Source organism: Vipera ursinii (genome assembly GCF_947247035.1).
Source record: "Vipera ursinii genome assembly, chromosome: 1".
NCBI lineage: Eukaryota > Metazoa > Chordata > Lepidosauria > Squamata > Viperidae > Vipera > Vipera ursinii.
In genome coordinates, this window is record NC_139512.1 from 275,031,163 (window position 1) to 275,054,549 (window position 23,387).

The 23,387-nt window shown below is 40.0% G+C and overlaps 1 protein-coding gene across 1 annotated transcript; it reads left to right on the forward strand.

Moving 5' to 3' along the window:
- Nucleotides 1–1,641: 1,641 nt before the first annotated feature.
- Nucleotides 1,642–23,035, forward strand: OPRM1 (opioid receptor mu 1; the record flags this gene model as incomplete). Its single annotated transcript, XM_083358510.1, has 3 exons — nt 1,642–1,850; nt 15,985–16,337; nt 22,509–23,035. 3 exons carry the CDS (start codon nt 1,642–1,644, stop codon nt 23,033–23,035), a joined length of 1,089 nt encoding a protein of 362 aa, XP_083214636.1.
- Between the last annotated feature and the right edge of the window lie 352 nt (nt 23,036–23,387).

Sequence of the window (23,387 nt, forward strand, 5' to 3'; positions counted from 1 at the left end):
ATTTTCATTACTCCCAAATGCCAAACACAAAAGGCAGGATTTAGACTGTGACGGGTACAGCATGGAAATCATATAACATTTTATATAAGAATAATCTGTATATTGGTGCATTGTTAAAGAAGGAGGAGGAAGTTTTGCAAATATAATCATTTTATTAAAACAAATTGGAAATCCCAGACATGGCTTTAGCCCAATAAAGCATGGATTGTAAATAACTGGAATATCAATCTGATACTGTTAGTAACACAGCTTGTCTCTTGCTACAATGCAGTTGCACTTGAAAGAGAATAACTAGCCTCTCATTATTTTGTTCAGTTTAGTTTCTCCCTTCATGCAGAAGTTATAACAAAGTTCTATGTGAGAGAACTATTTTGGCAGGATAAATCTATAAATTGATTACCTTGTAATATGCATCTTACACCTACAAAATAAGTTCCAAATGGAATTAATTACTAAGTCTTCAATACATTAGTAATTGTATTGAGTATACCTATCTTAGTCATGTTGTGCAGATATAACATATATAAGTCAGTGAAATTCAGCATCAGGTAATCCCATTTGCACTCAGAAACTAAGCAGAGATGGACCAGACAGCACTTGGATAGGTGACATCCACTCAATAGCAGAACTGTAATCTATTCTGGAAGAAGGCAGTGGCGAACCATTTTCATTTTACTGCCTAGAATGCTGCAAAGATATATCTGTAAAGTCAGGGAAGGGAAGATCTAGATACTTTTGGTGCCTAATATGCAACAGGCTTCTCTATCATTTGGTTTTATTCCAATGAACCATGGTCATTATTAGTCAGGGCAACGTTTTGTCATCTTCTTATGTCAAGAAAACTACACGAAGAGAAAGACCTAAATTCCTTTGTTTTTTGCAAAATCCAAGACAGCAACATCTTGTGGCTGACTTCTGATTAAGTAAACAACTGTATAGAAAAGGCTGAAATCTGACAAAGAGAAAGCTAATGAGAGAGAGGGTTGTTGCTCACCTGCTGGCCAAGATCTGACGCTGTGGCGGAGTAGATCGGGTGAAAAAGAGTTCCGTCCCACCACCACCACCCTCCACCAGAGGCTCCTCCTTTCCAGACTTATCCCGGTCAACTTGCGCACGTGTGCGCGGCTATCAGAGCCAGCTGTGTGAGCGCACGTGTGTGTGTGTGTGTGTGTGTGTGTGCGTGCGCGCGCGCGAGCACATCTGAAGGGAGAAGAGGCTCCAGCGGGTTTGTTTCTGCAAGACTTTCTTTCCACACTTCTTTCTCTCTCTCCCTTCTCCCCGCCCTCGACCTCCTTCTCCCTCGGCGCTCGATGGGGGGAATGCGGTGGAAGCCGCAGGAGGAGGCAACGTTTCCCCAAGGCTTCAGCTTCAAGGTGCGACGGGTCCTTTGCTTCTCTCTCAGTCGCGTCAGGCAACTGCAAGGATCCCGTCCTCCTTCGGAAACTGGCTAAAGAGAGCGTTGGTTGGGACCTCTGCCTTGGGCGGCTTCCTCGACCAGGAAAGCGGCTTCGCACTTAACTAGGTGGTCAGCACCAGGGACAGCTCCCGGCGCCCATTCTTCCCGCGCCTGCCTTCTGCCTTCTGACTTCTGGCGCCATCTAGCCCGACCGAGATTAAGAGGAGTGAAGGTCGGGCACGATTATGGAAGCGGACAGCTGGAACCAGAGCGAGCTCAACGGCACCCAGCTTTTTTGCGGTGGACCCAACGGAACTCTTGGGGGACGAGGAGACAGTTTGTGTTCTGGGGTCAGCCCTTCCATGATCACAGCCATAGTGATCATGGCCCTCTATTCCGTCGTATGTGTGGTGGGGCTCTTTGGGAACTTCTTGGTCATGTATGTCATCATCAGGTAAGAAGACCGGGGGGGGGGACAGGAGGGGGGAGGAGCTGCTCGAGTGGGGGGGGAGCAGCCAAAGGATTGCTGAAACAAAGTAGGCAGGGAGGGAGGCTTGGGAATTTTGTGAGGATGATGATGATGATGATGATGATGATGATGATGATGATGATGATGATGATGATGATGATAACCAAAGTCAAGGAAACGGTTCTGTAGTAGGTTCTATTGGATATGGACAAGCTAAGTGACAGAGAAAAAGATGTGTGCTTCTTCTCTTGCTAAAACTCCAAAGGCTTTTTATTTGGGGGGGGGGGGTTAATGCTCTCTCCAGAAAGAAATTATCCAGTGGTTCTTCCCATAATCTTCCCCCACAAAAGCAAGCTAGATGCATTGGGATGAAATCCTACTAAATAGCATATCTATGAGTCTCCATAGTATTGTTACATGTTTTTGGTAAAGAGGACATGTGATTACCCCTGATTTCAATCCCAGAGGGTTGATATAGTATCTCCATCCTGGCAAATACAAAAATACCTATTTGATTGTCAAATAAGCGCATTAAAGGTTTAAAGACCCAAAGCCATTTTGAAATCAGCAGCAGTTCTTTTAGGATAATTCTTAAAATTTCTAATTATGTTATAGAAAGAACATGTGCATTTATTAGGAAGTAAGAGACTGAAAACCTTTGTTCAGGGTAACTAGAAAAAAAATGTGTGCTTTGGGGTGAAAAAAAGTATGCCATTTGGAATGATCATTTGTGAAGCATAAACATTCAAGGCAAGCAAAAGTTATTTCATGTTAATAAAGTTGTTTATGTGCCTGAGATTATGTAAAAAAAAGTTAACATGAGTACCTCAGACTATTTCTGCAATCAAAACCCAAATCAAATATAATGAAATAGAGGAGAGGAGGTATACAAGGATGTGAAATATGTTTGAGAGGCATTGGAATCCATAGATAGGAATTGCAGTGCAGTTCCAACAATCAATTCCAACAAATCAGATGATTGGTTTCCTATTTATTTCCTCAACTGAACTTTCTGCCCAAAATCCCTTTCTTTGTATTATTTAGGAAAATCCACTAAATCATTTTCCCAGTAAAAGTATTCCTCCAGAGAAATGGCAAACTAGTCTTCCACAAAAATAATTACATCCATTGGAAGTTTCTGTAGTGGAATCTGCCTCATATTTAAGGATATTGGCTATCTGTTCTTAATGAAAGGAACCATGTTCTTTTTTATGTGTTTAATAGGTGTTTGGTGTTAAATTGGATTTGTTTAATGAAGGCCAAATAGAGAAAAACACTCAAATTTACTTCTAGCATTCCACAAATGTTTCAGAGAAATGAGTTACAGTCAATATCTATGAGAACACAGCACCATCTATTGAAATGATGGATAACAACAGGTGGAAACTGTTGCTTCTGGGAACCAAGTTGGTGGGGTGGGGGGGGGAAGAGTTCTTTGCCTTACGAAAAGAAATAAAGGGGGAAAAGGGATGTTTACCATCCTTTAGCCACCCAACATTTATCCCTACTTCTTTTTTTTTCCTAGACAAAAATCTTTATATCTTTCTCGTCTTTGTTTTAAAGTAAGATGGGTATTCAGTCATATTTAAATGCAACACGTAACAACAGATTAAATATTGAGGGATGAGAGCCCTTGCCAGTCCTTAGAATACTAGAAGCTGGCACTTCCCAGCCTGGTGCCAGCTGTTTTATTCCTTATCTTCGCTGCCAACAGGGCCGTGTTGGCTGGCAAAAGGCTATGCTTAATGCATGTACATAGCATCATCTGAAGGCATAAGTAGCACGTCCACGCCATACTTTTCTGTGTCATCAATTTTCTTTTTTTCTTTTCACTTGTTGCTGAATATTTTGAAGCTACTGAGCAGACTTTGTTTCCCTCTGACTAAATGTCTCCCTCTGCTTTTGCTCTCCTTGAAACAGGAACAGGAAACAATTGGAGACAGTTTTCGATTGCAATTCCTATCATGCCTCGCCATTAAGCAGGCTGGTGGGAGTTCAAGTTCGGTATGAGCCGAATGAGCCCACATTGCTCTTCCTTGCCTTACATGGCTTGAGATTTCCTCAATAGGTCCATAATGGCTGCGGAACTGTTGACACACTCTCCTTTTGCAGTTTGATTACTAGATTAATGAGCCTTTGGATGATTGTACAGGATTCTCAATGATGCCTTGCAGTAATTAAGCTGGTAGTTGATAGTGCAATAAAGGAAGTGATTTATAGAATTATTGCAGGCCTGCTTCTTTCCCTCCTTACATAAGATAAATGCTTTAAAAATTTGTTCTATGGTACCTGAGATATCCAGGTTCAGTTCTCCACTAAAGAATGGAGTTCCCATCTTAGACCTCGTTTCCTTTCACTCTTGCCCACTGATAGAGGATTTTATGAGGATACAATGGAGTTCTTTAGAGGCAGGGTGGGGAAAAAGGGAATAAAAAGATAAATAATTGTGAGTTTCCTAACATAGGATCTTTTTTCAGGCATAAAGGCATAAAACTGAGGGATTCAATTTTATGTCCACTCCCTTTTCTGACACTGATGCAAAATTGGTCCATGAGATGATCATCATCATGGCATGTCTATGGAAATTCTCAGTCATCCAGGTCATAGTTAGCCCAAAGATGCCTTTTTCACGAGCCAACTAGACTTTCTTGTTTTTCTTTGAAGACGTTTCCCTTCCCATCCAAGAAGCTTCTTCATTCCCCACCCTCCAGTCAGAGTTGGATGAGACGCAAAGCGTCTTCAAAGAAAAACAAGAAAGTCCAATTCCCTCATGAAAAAAGCACCTTTGGGATGATCATGGCATGTTGCATGGTTTGCAAGAAGGGAGCACCAATTCTTTAAAAATAAATAAATAAATGGTAAACTTCCACTAGTTAATATTTCCAGTTTCATAATCTATATACTTCATAGGATACCATTTTCATTTCTGATTAAATCAGGCACTCACAAAAGGGAGCAATTAGAGTGCCGGCTAGAGATTTGATAGCTCTCCCAGTGGATGCAATTACAACCTTTTAATGTTCATTGACTGTTGTGAAGGCGTGCTTTACAGACCTTTAAACTATCAGTCAGAAGTGGTTTCAAATGTAGGTTGATGTGTTGAAGGAATAGGCAATTTTAGAAGTATTTGGAAAAGAGTAATATTGCGTGCAATTAGTCATTATAAAGCAAGTAGGCCTGGAATGGAATGGGTACAAAAAAAAAATAATCTGGAAAAAATATTTCAGAATTGAATATTGATGTGCTCAGAAGTACTTTTTAAATATGTTTTGGTATTTAAATGACATGTGACATTGAAAAGGATTTCTCATTAAAATATCAATGAGAAATCACCACCCTGTACAGCACAGAGCATGAGATATGGGGAAGGATTGTTTAATGTTTCCTCTTTGTTTGCTATTGCTACCGTTTGCCTGGCCAAGTTAATTTTCCATCAGTGGAAACAGATATTTGGGACGTGCATCTCTTTCTTTTAGAGGAGAAAGCAATTGTGGGATGGGAAAGCAGTCTAAGGGGAAAGGATCAAATAATCCATTCTCCTTCTTTCCTGCTGTAATCTCCCTTCCTTCCTGTTCATCAAGCTATTGGTCTCCTATGACTGCTTTTTATAATGCTATCAACCAGTTCCTTAGAGCACTTTATTTACAGGAATTTTTATATTTCCCACAGATATATTCTAAGACATAATGCTTCACTTATGACACCTCAACTTTAAGGTTTGCATGATGCATGAGTGTGGCTTACTTTTACACTATCAATGTAGATATAAGATATAATAAATGATGGCAAATACTGTTTTATGAGTATCGGTAACATTGTGAGTACATGCACGTGTGTGCATATATATGCATGCATCTAAAATTTTGTATAAATGTTTGATAATCTGTTGAGTTTAATAAAAAAAATTGCTAATTCATTTTCTCATAGGCACAGCATTCAGTTCAGCATGGACAATGCCCACATTAGCATGGGTAGAACCATACTTACAGATTTATTTCTGAGAACTGTGGAATGCTATGTTAAATGATTTAATGGTGATATTTTCACATAGTTAGAAATTGTATTCTGGATCCTAATGAAAGGAATTATTTACTTGGTGTTTCAAATACTTCGGGGATTCAAATAATTCAGGGACCTTCCTAAAAAAACTAGCAACTGCATAGTGTGCATATTGGTTTTTTGGAAACGTGCTGAATTCACCAAAATTCATGTAGATTAATATTTAGACTGTTTTGGTGCAATGCTAGTAAAAATGGCTCTTGTGCAACGGTGCCTATAAACTGTGTATCCCAGGATAGGCAAACACTTTTGAATAATAGTATTTCATCATATCAGTACAGTATAATTAAACCATGGAATATCCTAAGACAATCTGTATTGATCATTAATTAATTCACAGTATTAATTATGGACTAATTCTTTGGGGATAAGAATAAAGGTGCCATTAATCACAATGCTGCCCCTAGAAACCAAATACTAAGTCTTGGAACACCAATTTTTGAGAATAAGAAGGTAAAGACCAGTTGCACTGGTGCCCTATTTAAGAGCTTCCCAAAGGCAACTAGATGGCATTGACAAAAACAGGATGCCAGACTCCAAACACCTTTGATCTAATCTAGGAGAAATAAATGATGGAAAAGGGGTGGGGTGGGGGTGGGGGGTTTCATGTAAATCTAAGTTTAACAAATGTCTTCTGGCAAACCGAGAGATCTCTTTACTCCCTTCAAAGGAATAAGGAATAGAGGAATTCCTACCGCTTTCCACTTCTTATATCTTGATAATCTATGTTCTGTACCAGCCTGCTACCGGCCCTGCAGAAAAGGCAGGGACAACCCCTTTTACAAGAAGGCAAGAGGCTGGAATTACGCCTGCCAAATTTATAGCTACAAAAACAAACAAGACACGAACCAAGAAACAGGAGCTTTAAGAAACAGGAACTATCCAAGCGGTTGCCTTCAGCAAACCAGCCCTCCCACACATTCCCCTTATATAGAGTTCAGGGCGTGGCTTCTCTCTGCCTCCTTCCGAGGAGCCCCATTGCCTTCCTCTGTCTACTCCTAACCGACTGCCTCCTGCGTCGGGCGTCCTTGAACAGGGCCAGCTGTGGGTCATCTTCATCCACGCTGTCAGGCTCACACAGCTGGGTCTCCGTGGTGACCAAGTGGGAGGGGCCTGGCTGAGGGCTCTCATCAGCAAGATCTTCAACCCCCTCAGCAAGGTCTTCAACACCCCCCTCCTCCTCCTCTGAGTCGACCGACCCAACTGCCGAACCCACAGGCTGACCCTGAATCACAACAATCTAGATGTTCAGAAACCAAGAGCTGAAGCATGTTAAATGAGATAGTAGGTTAAGCCACTGAAATGGAAAGGGGTGGGACATCCTTTATTTCACTTTTAAAAGAATGAGGAGATCTCTAGATTTGTCAGAAGACATCTGTTGAACTTAGGTTTAACTTAGGCAAAGGTTTACATGATTTTTGTTTCCTTTTCCATCATTTATTTTTTACCATGGTGAGTTAATAGTGCTATTTTTAAAAGTACGGAATCCATGGGCTATATATTGCTTATGTCTGGTTTAAATAAAAGTATTTCTCCTGGAAGCATCTCTGGTGCTTCTCTGGTGCCTTTTAATTCCTACCCATGTTGCGCATTTATTTCTTTTGCTGTGCCGCTGTGTAGCAGCACTCTATCTATCACACTCCTACCTAACACACCATTTTACATGCCCTCAGTCCCTCGATTTGCTTCTATTTCCTCAAGAGACATACCTACAGCCATGGCTAATTTTATTTCTTCTAGAGCTCAGTTACCCTCTGGCCCAAGCACATAAGAGACACATAAGATATAAAAATCCACATCATTTCCTCAGTCAGGAATACAATCTTTTGGCAGTTTTCGTTGTGACATTGCAACACACACTTCACCACTTGCCTTCCTCCTGTATGTCTCAAAGGCTTCATGTGAAGGTATCTTTAGAAGATACAAATGATTCCTCAGGAGGCCTTGTCATGGGTGGGTGGGTGGCTTTCGAGGCATGCAGGGGGTGGGAAAGAGGTGAAATGTGTGTTGCAATGTCACAATGAAGACTTGGTCCGTGGCATATTGGTGGGTAATGTTGAAAGGGTGGAGCTTGTATCATGACATACACTTTTCATTATTTTGGCCTCATTATTTTGGTTGGGAACAAATCCATGTACTTTGACAGTTAGATTCCAACACTGCATACTACATCTAAATATATACAATATATGAAAAAGGGCAATAAGTTGGTTATTATTTGTGTGAAAGCAGTAGCTCACAGTTTAGATTGGCATTAACTATATCATATAGGCTAAAACAAATTAAAAATGTAATTCATGGCTCTATGTAAAGGCAGTTTTTAGCAGAACTTAGATTTCAAATAATTCCAACAATATTTAAATGTTAGGTTTTAAAGACAGTGTTGCAGCCTACTGAGAATTGTGAACTTGATTTCCTGTTATAAATTGCAAAGAATATAGGTTAAAATGTCATTCATTTTCCTCTTGTATTGCATGTGCATGCCTTGGCTTAAAGTTAAAGCATACTAACTTGGGGGAGGAATTCAGCTAAGACAGAGGGTGCAAATTATATGGATTGGATCCAGAGTTTAGAATAGAATAGAATAGAATAGAATAGAATAGAATAGAATAGAATAGAATAGAATAGAATAGAATAGAATAGAATAGAATAGAATAGAATACAGTAGAATAGAATAGAATAGAATAGAATAGAATAGAATAGAATAGAATAGAATAGAATAGAATAGAATAGAATAGAATAGAATAGAATAGAATAGAATAGAATAGAATAGAATAGAGCTGGAAGGGACCTTGGAGGTCTTATAGTCCAGCCCCCTGCTCAAGCATGAGAACCTACACCAGGGGTGTCAAACTCAATTTCATTGAGGGCCACATCAGCATTGTGGTTGCCCTCAGCGGGCCGGATAGGTATGGCCAGGGTGGGTGTGGCCTACTGGGTGGGCGTGGCTAGAGTGCATATGGCCTACTGGGTGGGTGTGGCCAGCTCTACATCATTGGCATCAAGGGTGCCTATGGGGGCCTGGGCAGGAGTGGGACAGATCTGAGGGTCTCTGGCAGAAGGAGGGTCTCTGGGCCAGGACCAAAGCAGTGGGGGCCGTTCCCTCACTGTTTCCAGGATGGCTTCGTGGGCCACATGAAACCACTTCACGGGCCGGATCTGGCCCCCGGGCCTTGTGTTTGACATGTCTGACCTACACTATTTCAGACAAGTGACTGTCTAGTCTCTTCTTAAAAATCTCCAGTGATGGAGTGCCCATGATTTCTGAAAGCAAGCTACTCCACTGGTTAATTGTCCTCACTGTTAGGAAGTTTCTCCTTAATTCCAGGTTGCTTCTCTCTTTGGTCAGTTTCCAACCATTGTTTCTTGTCCTGCCCTCTGGTGGTTTGGAGAATAATTTGATCCCCTTTTCTTTGTGGCAGCCCCTCAAATACTGGAATACTGCTATCATGTCACCCATGTTTCTTCTTTTCTTTAGACTAGCCAAACTCAAGTCCTGCAGTCGTTCTTTGTGTGTTTTAGTCTCCAGGCCTTTGATCATTTTAGTTGCTTTTCTCTGAACTTTTTCCAAGGTCTCAACATCTTTTTTGTAGTATGGTGACCAAAGCTGGTTATAGTATTCCAGGTGTGGTCTTCCTCAGGTTTTATAAAGTGATACTAATACTTCATGTAATCTTAATTCTATGCCTGTTTATACAACCCAGGATTGTATTAGCCTTTTTGGCGGCTGCTGCACACTGCTGGCTCATAGTCAAGTGATCGTCCACTAGGACACCAAGGTCCCTCTCACAGTTACTGTTTTTGAGCCAGGTTTCACCTAATCTGTACTTATACCTTTGATTTTTCCTGCCTAAATGTAAAACTTTGCTTTTCTACACACTGAAACTCATTTTGTTAAATAGGGCCCATTGTTCAAGTTTGTCAAGATCTTTTTGGATCCTGAGCTTGTCTTCTGGGCTGTTGGCTATTCCTGATGAGTTTCCCTTCTATTCCATCATCTAGGTCATTTAGTTTTAGTGAATGAAATTCTACACATGGGGCACATCCACTCATCAAAGAGGAAGGGAATTTCACAGATGTGTGCTTCCTCACAAATATGTTCTTGGTGACTGAAGTACCCTTTAGAACAATACTGGTGCAGAACTATAGAGATTGGAAGAATTGGGGCAGTCACCTTTCTTTGTTAAAACCTCCATTGCAACTTAGTTCTTTATTCACAGAGGTTCTGTGAGTCACAAAAAGATAATATGGATCTATGTGAATTTTAGTTTGTGCCATTCCATTACAGTGTAAAATTTTACAAGACAGGAAGATATATTAATGAGTTACGTAGGCCATTTCATCCAATATTATGTTTGCAAGGACATGTATCCAAATGTCTCTTGAAACCTCACAAGTGAAGCATGATGTTTATTACCCACACTACTGATTTTATACCCAAATGATGAAGAGGGTTATTCTGAGTATAAAGTTTCCACATAGTAATAGCAGATCATGGACTCATCTTCCATCGATTTATATCACACCTTTTTAAAGGCTTCTAAGGCAGGAGCTATAACCGTATCTTATAGTAGCAATTCATGTTAAACTGTTATGCTTTTGGCAGAGCAACTGTCATTTCTAAATGATGTTTTATGATTTAAAGTGCTGTAGGCTCCACAATATTGCAATTTATTTAAAAAGACAGAGTTAAACAAAATCTGGCTTAGCACAATCTTGAAACTCAAATTATTACTAAACATGCTTCTCTCTCTCTCTCTCCCTCTCCTTCTCATTGATTTGATGAATCTACTGTCCATTTGAGGAAGAAAAATTCAATTCACTTAAATTAAGAACAACCTACTAATTGCCTCAACACTCAAAGCACTTGGAGACAATAGAATAGAAGAGAAAGAACTGGGGAAAAATGACAAAATACAAAGAACTGCGAAAAGAAATAGAATGCCTGTGACTAAAGAAAGCAAAGCTGGTACAGATAGTGAAAAGTGCCTTGGGTGCAATACCAAAACATCTGGAATACTACTTAAACATTGCCAGCATTGGCAAAATCACCATCAGTCAATTGCAAAAGGCAGATTTACTTGGAACAACTTACATCCTGAACCCTCAAACATTTGCCCTATCCCCATTTCTTTGGAAGAACTCAATAAAATAGTTATCTTTGCACAGGGAGGAGAGCAGTAACAGTATAATAGAATTTGAAGGAACCTTGGAGGACTTCTAGTCCAACCTCCTGCTCAAGCAGAAGATGCCATTCTGGACAGATGCTGTCCAGTCTCTTCTTAAAAACCTCCAATGAAGGAACACTCACAGCTTTTGGAGGCAAGCCATTATACTGATTATTTGTCCTCACTGCCAGGAAATTTCTCCTTTGTTCTAGGTTGCTTCTCTGCTTGATAAGTTCCCAATGATACTCTTGTCCTTCTCTCAGATGCTTCAGAGAATAGAAGGGGGCAGCCCCTCAAATATTGGAAGACTGCTATCAAGTCATTCCTTTTCTTTGTTAGACTAGATCAGACATGTCAAACACAAGGCCCGGGGGCCGGATCCGGCCCGCGAAGTGGTTTCATGTGGCCCGCAAAGCCATCCTGGAAACAGTGAGGGAACGGCCCCCACTGCCTTGGCCGAGGCCCAGAGACCCTCCTCCTGCCAGAGACCCTCAGATCTGTCCCGCTTCTGCCCAGGCCCCCATAGGCACCCTTGATGCGAACGATGTAGAGCTGGCCACGCCCCCCCCAGTAGGCCATACGCACTCTAGCCTCGCCCACCCAGTAGGCCACGCCCACCCTGGCCATAACCACCCGGCCCCTTGAGGGCAACCGCAATGCTGATGCAGCCCTCAATGAAATTGAGTTTGACACCCCTGGACTAGATATACCAAGTTCTTGCAACATTTCATCGTGTGTTTTATCCTCCAGTCATTATTGCTATTATTCTCTGCACTCATTGTAGAGTTTCAACACCTTTTTTGTATCTTAGTGACCATGTCATTCTCTCCATGTAGATGTAGTTCAGTTGAGGAATACATGTTAACTTTTCTCAGTCAGCCAGTTATGAATCCATCTGGTGATGATAGTAACTAGCACACATTTTTCTAAGATGTCTACTTTGTCAAATGCCTTGCTGAAGTCCAAGTATACAATGTACAAAGCATTTCACTGGTCCACTAATTTAATGATTTTGTCAAAGACTCCAATAAGTTTGGTCTGACATTATCTGTTTTTGACAACTCATGTTGGTTTCTAGGTGTTTGCAGATCCGTTGCTTGATTATCTTTTCCAGAATCTTTCTGGGTTTGCCTCAGTGCATGGATGTACTGCTAGAATTGCAATGATGAAATATTGCCTGTCATTTAGTTCCTGTCATAAATACATAATAAAACCCAAGAAACAAAATTGTAAGAAAGTAACAAAGAAAACATGTATTACTTTATATAAAAACTCTGCGGATAGAAAACCCGTTGTCAAATACAACTCTTGGCTTCCTTATCTTTTTCTGTTCTAACCTGGCAGCAATAAAGTAATAATATATGCATTGCTTTATGAAGAGGAAGTCATATCTACTTTAACAAACTGCCACAATTCTTTTTAGGGGGAAAAAGTGTCAGTTTACTAATATAAAACAGGACAAATGGAACACATCCCAAACAATTATATACAATGCAATATGGAGAAAATGGGGAAGATCATTAAAACGGTATTTATCCATATATTTGTTAGATTTATGTTCTACTTTTTCCTCTAGGAGCTTCATTCTACATTTTTTCCCCAAAAACCATCTAATACAGGGGTCTTCAAACTTGGCCCTTTTATGACTTGTGGACTTTAAATCCCAGAATTCTTCAGCCAGCATGCCTGGCTGAGGAATTCTAGGAGTTGAAGTCCACAAGTCATAAAAGGGCCAAGTTTGAAAATCCCTGATCTAATAGGTAGGTTGGGCTGTAAAAGAGTTGATAAAAAAAAGAGTCTATAGCTTATGATGGATTTCTTTCTAGTGCAACATGCTAACCCCATAGTCAAGAGTATTATTAGAATAAATAGAGATCAGTCAGTTACATTATATATTCTTAACCCTCAGTTATACCAGCATAGACATGGTTAGCTGCTTTGGCTAGCAAGTTGTGATAGATGCTATTCCTTTCATATTAAACAGAATAAATTTTACAAAATAGATTTGCTCGCTTCTTTGTCTTGTGCATGTAATGAACTCAGTTTTATAACTTGAGAAAGAGCTAAGAGGAAATGTATAATCTTAGGGTCACTTGATGCAGCTAAGGATAAATGCAGGACATCATAACCTTGCAGAGTCCCAAGTGACCAGGAAATGAATATGGCAAGTAATGAAATAATGGCAAGCTTGTTAAATAAGGATTTCCCCAATTGCAGGCATAATGTATTGCCCTTCAACCCAGTAATTTCAGGCAGGGTTCCAAGGAAAATAGAAAGCCTGTTCCAATCCAATCTACTTATCAGAGTAATTTATGTACAGGATGAGAAGCAAAGAGTTTAGATTACAAGGCAACACATTTTTGGTTATAGAACAGGAATATTTTTCTAATGGTAAAAGCTATTCAATAGTGGATATGACTGTGTCAGGAGATGGAGGGTTCCCTTTGTTAGGGGTGTTTAAATAGAGATCTCCAAGGTCCCTCCCAACCTTCCATTCTGTGATTCTAGCACTGTCCAGAAGGGAATGTGTGAATTCCCCTCCCACTTTTTTAAAACCAATTTCATCTGAAAAGATTGCTATGCATAAAAATGCTTCAGTTTAACTATCTGATGCTTTTTAAAAAATATTTCTACAATAGGTACCTAAATCTATTATGAAACAAAAAAGGAGGAGGAGGAGGAGGAGGAGGAGGAGGAGGAGGAGGAGGAGGAGGAGGAGGAGGAGATGATAAAAGTCTCCTGTGCAAGCCAACCTACTTTTTTCTCTAAAGGGGATTAATCTACATCTGAATGTTCTCATTCTGTTGAAAAGCAAACAAAATAAATTAAAACAAGGTGTCCTTTTCCTACGCTAGTGGGGAAAAATAACTTTTGACTTTAAAGCAATTAATTTCTTATTGCTCCAAACCGAAAGTGGTATTATTTTTTCTTAAGGACTGAAGAACTGAAGGATGCAATCAAACTAATTTGCATTGGGTCAAGATGAGACAACACCTGCACAATTTAATTTGAATACGAATATTAATGAATCATGGCAAAACATAGGACAACATTCAGGGAAGAGGACCAACAGCTAATTTGTCAAGATGCATTCTGTATTCCTGACCCTAATTCCTATATTATAATGCAGTGAGAACATATCAGTGGATCTTAGAGCGAGGAAGGATGAAATGTTCCAACCATAAATTTGTCATATTCTTAGATTAGAAAACCTCAGGAAAGTGACAAAGTGCTATTAAAGAAGGCTGCATAGATATTCAGATTTTGGAAATAAGATCTTACCTACCTAAATCTAACTCAGGAATGTAGGAAGGAATTCTAAAGGTTTCTTGCTACTAGAATATGGTGTTTGTCTCACATTATTTATTCAAAAGTATCAGTCAAGCATAAAAAAAAATCCCTTCTTATCCTTATGGGTGGTATACGCCTTTGTCAATCTCAAACTGGCAGTTTGAGGGTTCTGTGTAGATTTCTTAACTATTCCTCACACTGCAATCTTTTGGACAGAGAACTCTGAAGTTGATCCTTGGATCTATTGGAACCATTCTCTCAGCTTAAGAGTCACAACAGCTGAATACCTTAGGACCACTTTGACCTTTACTTTCCCCAACCTTTCTAGTTGTTCTTGCAGGTCTTATACTTCTCCAGCTTCTCATACTTCTTATTCCTGAATTCAGACCACTGCACCACTAAGAGCTGTGGTGGCACAGTGGTTACAATGCAGTATTGCAGGCTAACTCTGCCCATTGCCAGGAGTTCGATCCTGACGGGGCTCAAGGTTGACTCAAATTTCCATCCTTCCGAGGTCGGTAAAATGAGTACCCACATTGTTGGGGGGCAATAGGCTGACTCTGTAAACCACTTAAAGAGGGCTGTAAAGCACTGTAAAGCGGTATATAAGTTAAAGTGCTGTTGCTGTCACTTGGCATCACTACATCTATAACCAGCATTGTCTTCTGGTCCTTATCTACTACATGATGTCTGTCTTGTGTGGTAAAGCCACAATGTACCCACCTGTCCAGCTGTACCTGGAGGTCCCACAGGATCCTAGCCCTGTTATCCTCCATGAGCTTCTATATGTTATACTATAGAATTTTCCATCTGGACTTGGGAGGTACTAGTCCCTGTGCAGATGTTCCTGTACACAATGCCAACTATTTGGTTGGATCGTTCAGTGTATGGTCTTCCACCTTGCATCTTACACCCTGCCACTATTTGTTGGACTGTCTCTGAGGCCTTTCTGCAGTCTGCACCTCAGGTCCTGTCTGGTGTGGTAAAGCTGTGCTTCTATGGAAGTGGTGCTTAATGCCTAGACTTGTGCTGCTATGCCTCAACCTGAAGACACATCAGCTGTAAAAAATGGACAATTCAGTTTCTTGTTCTTTGCAATAATTCAGGTGGCTCTGTTAAACAAATTATTTCACAGGGGGTGTTGTATACAAATGTACTTAATGCTTTGTGCAAATGCTGTGCCGAGCTAAGCCAATTTTATAATCTTTTGATACTACTTTCTCTTGATATATCCTATTGAAGATCTGAGTTTTAATGTAAAGACACAAAAACACTTTTTGCCTTATGAGATGATTTAATGTTGAAGTACTGTGCATTTAAGATACCTTATGTTAGAAAAGGAGAAAAAAATGAAAACATTTCTAATTTTTCCCCCCGAAATAGAGAAAGTGTTCACCCACATGCATGGTGGAAAGATCTTTCATGTCAACTTTCTTTGTTAGTTAAAAACCATGTTGTGATTCTTTATGCAAAAATACAGTGATACACTTAATTCAAGGGAAGCTCCACCTTTTGCAGCTGAATTAATTACTGGCCTATTGTATCAACTTCACATGATCTCTGTTCACAGTTTCATGCCTCAACTTTGTTGACTTTTTTAGGTACACCAAAATGAAGACCGCCACCAACATTTATATTTTCAACCTTGCCCTGGCCGATGCCTTAGCCACAAGTACGCTGCCATTTCAAAGCGTGAATTATCTTCTGGGAACATGGCCATTTGGCACCACTATTTGTAAGATTGTTATATCCATAGATTACTATAACATGTTCACAAGTATTTTCACCCTCTGCACCATGAGTGTGGATCGCTACATAGCAGTTTGCCACCCAGTCAAGGCTTTGGATTTCCGCACCCCTCGAAATGCCAAGATCGTCAACGTCTGTAACTGGATTATTTCTTCAGCAATTGGCATTCCTGTGATGGTGATGGCAACCACCAAAGAGAGTAATGGTGAGTCAGAATTTCAAATGGACACTGAATGTTTCTTTATCTGAACCTGGGGAAGGTTTATGAAGAAACGAGGTAGTTTCAAAACAAATTAGAATCAGGCACTGTACCAGGTCTGCAATTATACAAGCCCTTTATAAGATTTTTTTAAAAAATGAATGTGCCTTTTGAAACTATGTATGTACTTATGTCTTGGTCTCGTTCTCTCTCCCTCTCTGTGTGTCCATCTCTCTCTCTCTCTCCCTCTCTCCCTTCCTCCCTCCCTCTCCCTCCCTCTCTCTTCTTTCCCTCTCCCTCTCTCCCTTCCTCCCTCCCTCTTTCCCTTCCTCCTTCCCTCTCTCTCCCTCCCCCCCTCTCCTTCTCTCTCCCTCTCTCCCTCCCCCTCTCTCTCCCTCTCCTTCCCTCTCTCTCTCTTTTTTTCTCAGAGTTAGTCTATGCTTTACCCTACTAGCTGTAAAGAAATTGCCAGAAATCCAAATGTTTCTTATTTCCAAAATTACCTGCCCTGCAGGGCTTCACATTAATCCTGAAAACCTGCTAAACTCTCCAGATCAATACACAGAACATAATTAAGGCAGAATTACTTTAAGTTGCTTTTTCATGTTTCCCACCTTTCCTGGGCTGACGGGTCTCTTTTTCAATTATTGCGTTTTCTCCCACCTCTTCTCAGTACCTGCTAGGCATTCCTTCAAACTCTCTATCAACTTAAGGTTCAAAATTTATTTCAGAATGACCCTTTAACTTGACCAAGAAGTATAGTTTAAAAGACTCGGATACTCAGCGGGAAGAAGGAAGGGAACTCTTAAGAGAACCAGGAGTTTCACGAATATGCAAAAATTCTAACATGTTACCTAAAATAGGTATTGATTACTAGAAAAAGTCTCAGATTTTGCATTTTTGCTTAAAGAAATGCATTTCCATCTCTGTCTCCTCAGTAAGACAATTGAGATTAATGGAAATACTTCCAACTGCTTAACTACATATCAAAATGTAACTTTGGAAAAACTATTCAAGCATTGGATGTAAATTCCATTGTGTTTAATGAGGCTTTACTTTGGACTAAGTGTACATAAGACTACAGCCTAAATGTCAGATACTTAGTAAAGGTAAAGGTTCCCCCGCACATGCGTGCTAGTCATTTCCGACTCTAGGGGGCGGTGCTCATCTCCGTTTCACTCTGCTCACTCTGTTACGCGGCACTCGGGATTCGACCTGCCAAACTGCTGACCATCTGATTGACAAGCTCAGCATCCTAACCCACTGAGCCACTGCGTCCCTTGTCAGTGTTGTGATTCAGGGTCAGCCTGTGGGTTCGGCAGTTGGGTCGGACGACTCAGAGGAGGAGGGGGGTGTTGAAGAGCTTGCTGAGGGGGTTGAAGATCTTGTTGATGAGAGCCCTCAGCCAGGCCCCTCCCACCTGGTCACGACGGAGACCCAGCTGTGTGAGCCTGACAGCGTGGATGAAGATGACCCACAGATGGCCCTGTTCAAGGACGCCCGACGCAGGAGGCAGTCAATCAGGAGTAAACAGAGGAAGGCAATGGGGCACCTCGGAAGGAGGCAGAGAGAAGCCACGCCCTGAACTGTATAAAAAGGGAATGCGTGGGAGGGCTGGTTTGCTGAAGGTAACCGCTTGATTAGTTCCTGTTTCATAGCTCCTGTTTCATGGTTCGTGTCTTGTTTTGCTCTGTTTTATGTTAATAAATTTGGCAGGCTTAATTCCAGCCTCTTGCCATTTGTAAAGGGGTTGTCCCTGCCTTTTCTGCAGGGCGGTAGCAGGCTGGTACAGAACAGTCAGATACTTAAGAAATACTAAAAGATAAAACAGGCTATTTGTGCTTCTCTCAATTTATCCATTCATTAATAAATCCATTCTATCTTGCATTAATGCGCACAGATTTTTAAAATTAATATCACAAGTGTTTTAGGCATGTGGGGGGGCTATCCTTGTAGAGAGATATGCATTTATTTTTATATAAATATAAGGTAAAGGTAAAGTTTCCCCCACACATGTGTGCTAGTCATTTCCAACTGTAGGGGCTGGTGCTCATCTCCGTTTCAAAGCCAAAGAGCCAGCGCTTGTCCGAGTACATCTCTGTGGTCATGTGGCCAGCATGACTAGACGCCAAAGGCGCACGGAACCTTCCCACCGTAGTGGTCCCTATTTTTCTACTTGCATTTTTATGTGCTTTCGAACTGCTAGGTTGGCAGAAGCTGGGATGAGTAACAGGTGCTCACTCTGTTACGTGGCACTCGGGATTCGACCCGCCAAACTGCATACCTTCTGATCGACAAGCTCAGCGTCCTAACCCACTGAGCCACCATGTCCCTATAAATATAGCCATATATAAACAACTGTTCACATATGGACATTTTAAGGCCATTAGGCCATTTCAGAGCAAGAACTACAATGCAAAATTTGAAAAAAGCAACTACATTTCACTCCAGCTAAATGGCAGCATTTAGACAACACTGGGTGATTTTTTTTAAAAAAAATAGCTAACCATTATTTGGCCTGGTAGTATTTGAATGGGAGACACAACTATACATTATGCTGGGAAATAAAATCACATAAAACTTTGTAGAAGAAGAGAAAGCACTTATATATTGCTATCCAGGAAGTCTCCAAGAGTCAAACTTAAAAGACAGCATTCTATTTTAACTTTTTTTCTTCAATTCAAACTAACTTTGCAAAAAGCAGATTTTTCAAACATCCTTAAAAATGCTTCTAAGTCTACAGTTCTCCCTCAAAAGACCCAATCACATCTCCCTCCCCCCCCCCAAACATCAGCCTGTCTCATTAGATCTGGCAGGGAAGAGATGTTAGGGCTAGGCACTTGCAGGTCCCAGGGATGGGCCTTCTCTGCCATGGCATGCTCCTTGTGAAACATTCTCCTCCCTGAAGTGAGGCTTGCTTCTTCCTTACTATCATTTAAGAAATCCCTCAAAATCTGATTATGTCCTAAGATGCTAGAGAACTCCTCAAGCTGCTTTTTGCATGGCCAGAGTCAGTCTGGGTGTATCATTGGGAACTGGAGACATATTTGTTCTCTCCCTGGTTTGCATATTTATTTATTTTTAACTAATATTCTTATTTTAACAATTAGTTTTTAATCCTTTAATGATGATTGTTTTTATTTGTCTTCTGTTGTATTCAATTGTTTTACATCACCCAGAGTCACTTTGTGTGAGATGGGTGGCCACATAAACGTGATAGATAGATAGATAGATAGATAGATAGATAGATAGATAGATAGATAGATAGATAGATAGATAGATAGATAGATAGGTAGGTAGGTAGGTAGGTAGGTAGGTAGGTAGGCAGGCAGGCAGGCAGGCAGGCAGGCAGGCAGGCAGGCAGGCAGGCAGGCAGACAGACAGACAGATGAGAGAGAGAGAGAGAGAGAGAGAGAGAGAGAGAGAGAGAGAGAGAGAGAGAGAGAGAGAATGATAGAAAAGATGATAGAAAAGAGAGAGGAGGCTTCCAGTTTGTCACGCAGCTGCTATGGACAGCTGGGAGAGTTGCTCTCTCTCCCCCGTCCAGTTTTGCATCATTGGAGGGCCCTGAAAAGGGCCAAAAGTCACCCCAAAGAAGTGACCAGCAAGGAGGGGTCCTCGCTGGATCGTGGGAGAGCCATAACTCTCCTGTTAGACCTGGTGATCCCTCCAAACTGGCGGACGAAAGGACCAGCCATTATGGACAGCCAAAGTCACATTTTCCACCAGGAAACTCTTAAAGCAGTGCAGAAGAGACTGGGTGAGATCTACCTCTTTTACACCCTAATTACTTTCTGTACCTCCTTAAGCTGCTAAGCATTTTTCCCCTGCAGTGAGGGAAGGGGGACTTTTGCCCTCCCTCCAGAAAGAGTGGCGACTAAATACCCAGGGGTGTTTTAAACATTGAAAAAGTAACTGAATCCCAATTGGAACTTTATTTCTCAAAGCATGTGGATTGAAATATTTTTTATTTCCTATTTTTCATTGTCTACTTCTGCTGGAAATCTGGATTCTTTCTTATGAAAAAAAAGAAAAGAAAAACTGAAAAGATTAAGACAATTTTGGGACTCAAAGGGAAACTTTAAAAGGGGCCTGGCTGACTGCCCAGGAAAATAGATAAGATACATAACCTTGAGAACTTTGAAACAACAGCTGTGAAAGGCTTTGTGTTTCCTACCTAGAAAAAAATTCTCTCTTTTGGATTTTCTAAGTGTAAAGCCTTTAGCTTAAAATACCAATATGGAAGAAGACCAGGAACAAAATTTATTTATGGATGAAGATCAACAAACTCTCGCTATGTTGAAAACACTAATCCAAATTCTTACCACAACCAATGAAATACTAAGAGGCTATGTGAAGGAACAAGAAGACAGCCCAGATATGAAAGCCCAAACTTTGACCACAACTAAAGAGTCATCTATACAAAATACAATAGAAAAAATGAAACATTCAAGTACAATGACAGAAGAATCTACTATTAAACAAATATTGATATTTGAAAATCCAGAAAAGACAGTCAACTTGGAAAAAAGAAAAGGTTTCTTATACAACTCAGAAGGAACTATAGGATCTAGAAAAAGAACAGTTGGATGAGAAGACAGACAATTCAGAACAACTGTTAATATGGAAGAATAAAGAGATGACCCACTACAACTCCTCTCAAAAAAATGGCGATCGGATGGTTTTGCCAATATCAATTAATATACATGATATTACATGGAGATTGGTTCAATGACCCAAAAACAAGGACATGGAAGATGATTTGGCAAAGGAAAAAAAGCCAGAATAAGACTCAAGAAGAATGGAGTGTCGACCATCTTATTGAAATCTGAAACAGAATGTGCTTAAATAGATAAGATGTGTATGTTGAACACAAGACATTGTTATGAACTGAGATAAAGAAAAAAATTCGATCATTAAAATTTAGCAGTATAAATATTAATAGCTAATTTGAATATTGATTTGTGCATAAAGGTCATGTAAAGGTGAATAATGTAGACAAGCTAAAAACCTATTGTTGAAAGTAATAAATAGGTCTATATGGAATGTTAAAAATGAAAATTATCAGTTTAAACAAGAGATAGCAGATACAAAGAGGAAGAGAGGAAATATTAAATATTGAAATAAAAAGAAATTTTGATTACTACTTAAAAAAAACAACTGAAAATTAGCAAAAAGGAAGGATATCATATTGTATCCTTAATTTGTTGACATAGAGGGTGAGAAGTTAAGTAAACGGGATGTGTATTTTGAATATTAGATTTTGTGAGGAATGGTGATAGGTGAATTGGGAGTATACTAAAAATCTTGGGAATGATAAATATCAAACGTTAAATCTAAATGATAGTGGAAATTAAAATTGAAAAATCTATTAGGTCATTGATTGTCTAAAAGATTGTATGTTAAAACAATTAGAATATGTGTAAACTAAAAACTATGGCTATATGTAAGAAAGGTATTTTCTGTGGGATTGATAGGATAAAACCTGTCTTTAAATCTACAAACAGACAGTATATATGAATGGAAAAAGAGAGGAAATGTTTATGGTAGCAATTTGAAATCTGTACTAATGATATCTGTATGTAATTGAATTACTACTACCCAGCCACCACGTTGCTTTTCAAATATGTGAATGTAATATTAGAAAATCAATAAAATTTGTAAAAAAAAAGAAAAAAAGAAAAGAGAGAGACCTCAAAATGTATGCACTTCTAACTAAATTATGGTGTTACCATCTTCAAGTGACTAAATAGTATTCAAATTTCAAAAAAAAGTAATACAGTAGAAAAAATGCAGTAATTGGAGCTTGTAACTCCCTGAAGAGAGAGATGATAGATAGATAGATAGATAGATAGATAGATAGATAGATAGATAGATAGATAGATAGATAGATAGATAGACAGACAGACAGACAGACAGACAGACAGACAGACAGATGTGTTTTTCGATTATACAAACTGTTCATGTTATCTTTTCTCCAAATGGTGACGATGAAAGTCTGAACACTTCTAAAGGGAATAGATTTTTCACAAAACAAAATTGCTGGTAGGCTTAATTTTAAGTTATGTAAAAGCAATTGTTTCTTTATAAAGAATTATCGCTCACGCTTGTGAGGGGGGGAGGGACAATAACAGTGAAAGAAGCTTAAATTTGTTTGTTTTCTTTTAATTTCTATAGGATCTATTGATTGCACGCTTAAGTTCTCGCATCCAGCATGGTATTGGGAGAACCTACTGAAAATCTGTGTTTTCATCTTTGCCTTCATCATGCCCATCTTAATCATAACGGTCTGCTACGGACTGATGATTTTACGTCTGAAGAGTGTCCGAATGCTCTCTGGCTCCAAGGAAAAGGACAGAAATCTTCGGAGGATCACCAGGATGGTCCTTGTGGTTGTGGCTGTTTTCATTGTCTGCTGGACTCCAATCCATATTTATGTTATCATCAAAGCCTTGATCCATATTCCAGAAACTACTTTCCAAACCATCTCCTGGCATTTCTGCATTGCACTAGGATACACAAATAGCTGTCTCAATCCCATCCTTTATGCCTTTCTAGATGAAAACTTCAAAAGATGTTTCCGAGAATTCTGTATCCCAACAACGTCAAGCATTGAGCAGCAAAACTCTACCCGCATCCGTCAGCACACCCGTGAGCATGCCTCCAGTGCCCATACAATGGACAGGACTAACCAGCAGGTATGACTAGAAGTGGAGATGTCGACCATGGAAAGAAGAATTCCTCCTGGAGATGACATGAATTCTGAAGTCACAGTCTTGACTGAATTATAGCTTCTGGAAGTTTTATAAAATTCTTCTGATTTATTTGCCCTGGCTGAGGCGATACGCAAAGATGGAAAGACTTATCCAAACATACGAGGGAAGTTGTACCAGTCCTACTATGACTAGGAGCTAGAGAACTCCTCAAGTTGCTTCTTGCATGGCCAGAGTCAGTCTGGGTATCATTGTGTTATATATTCAACATGCCTGAAAACAGAAGAGATGCTTGCGGTTGCTACTTCAGCATTCTAGAACTTTGTGTATTTAGAAACGTCTT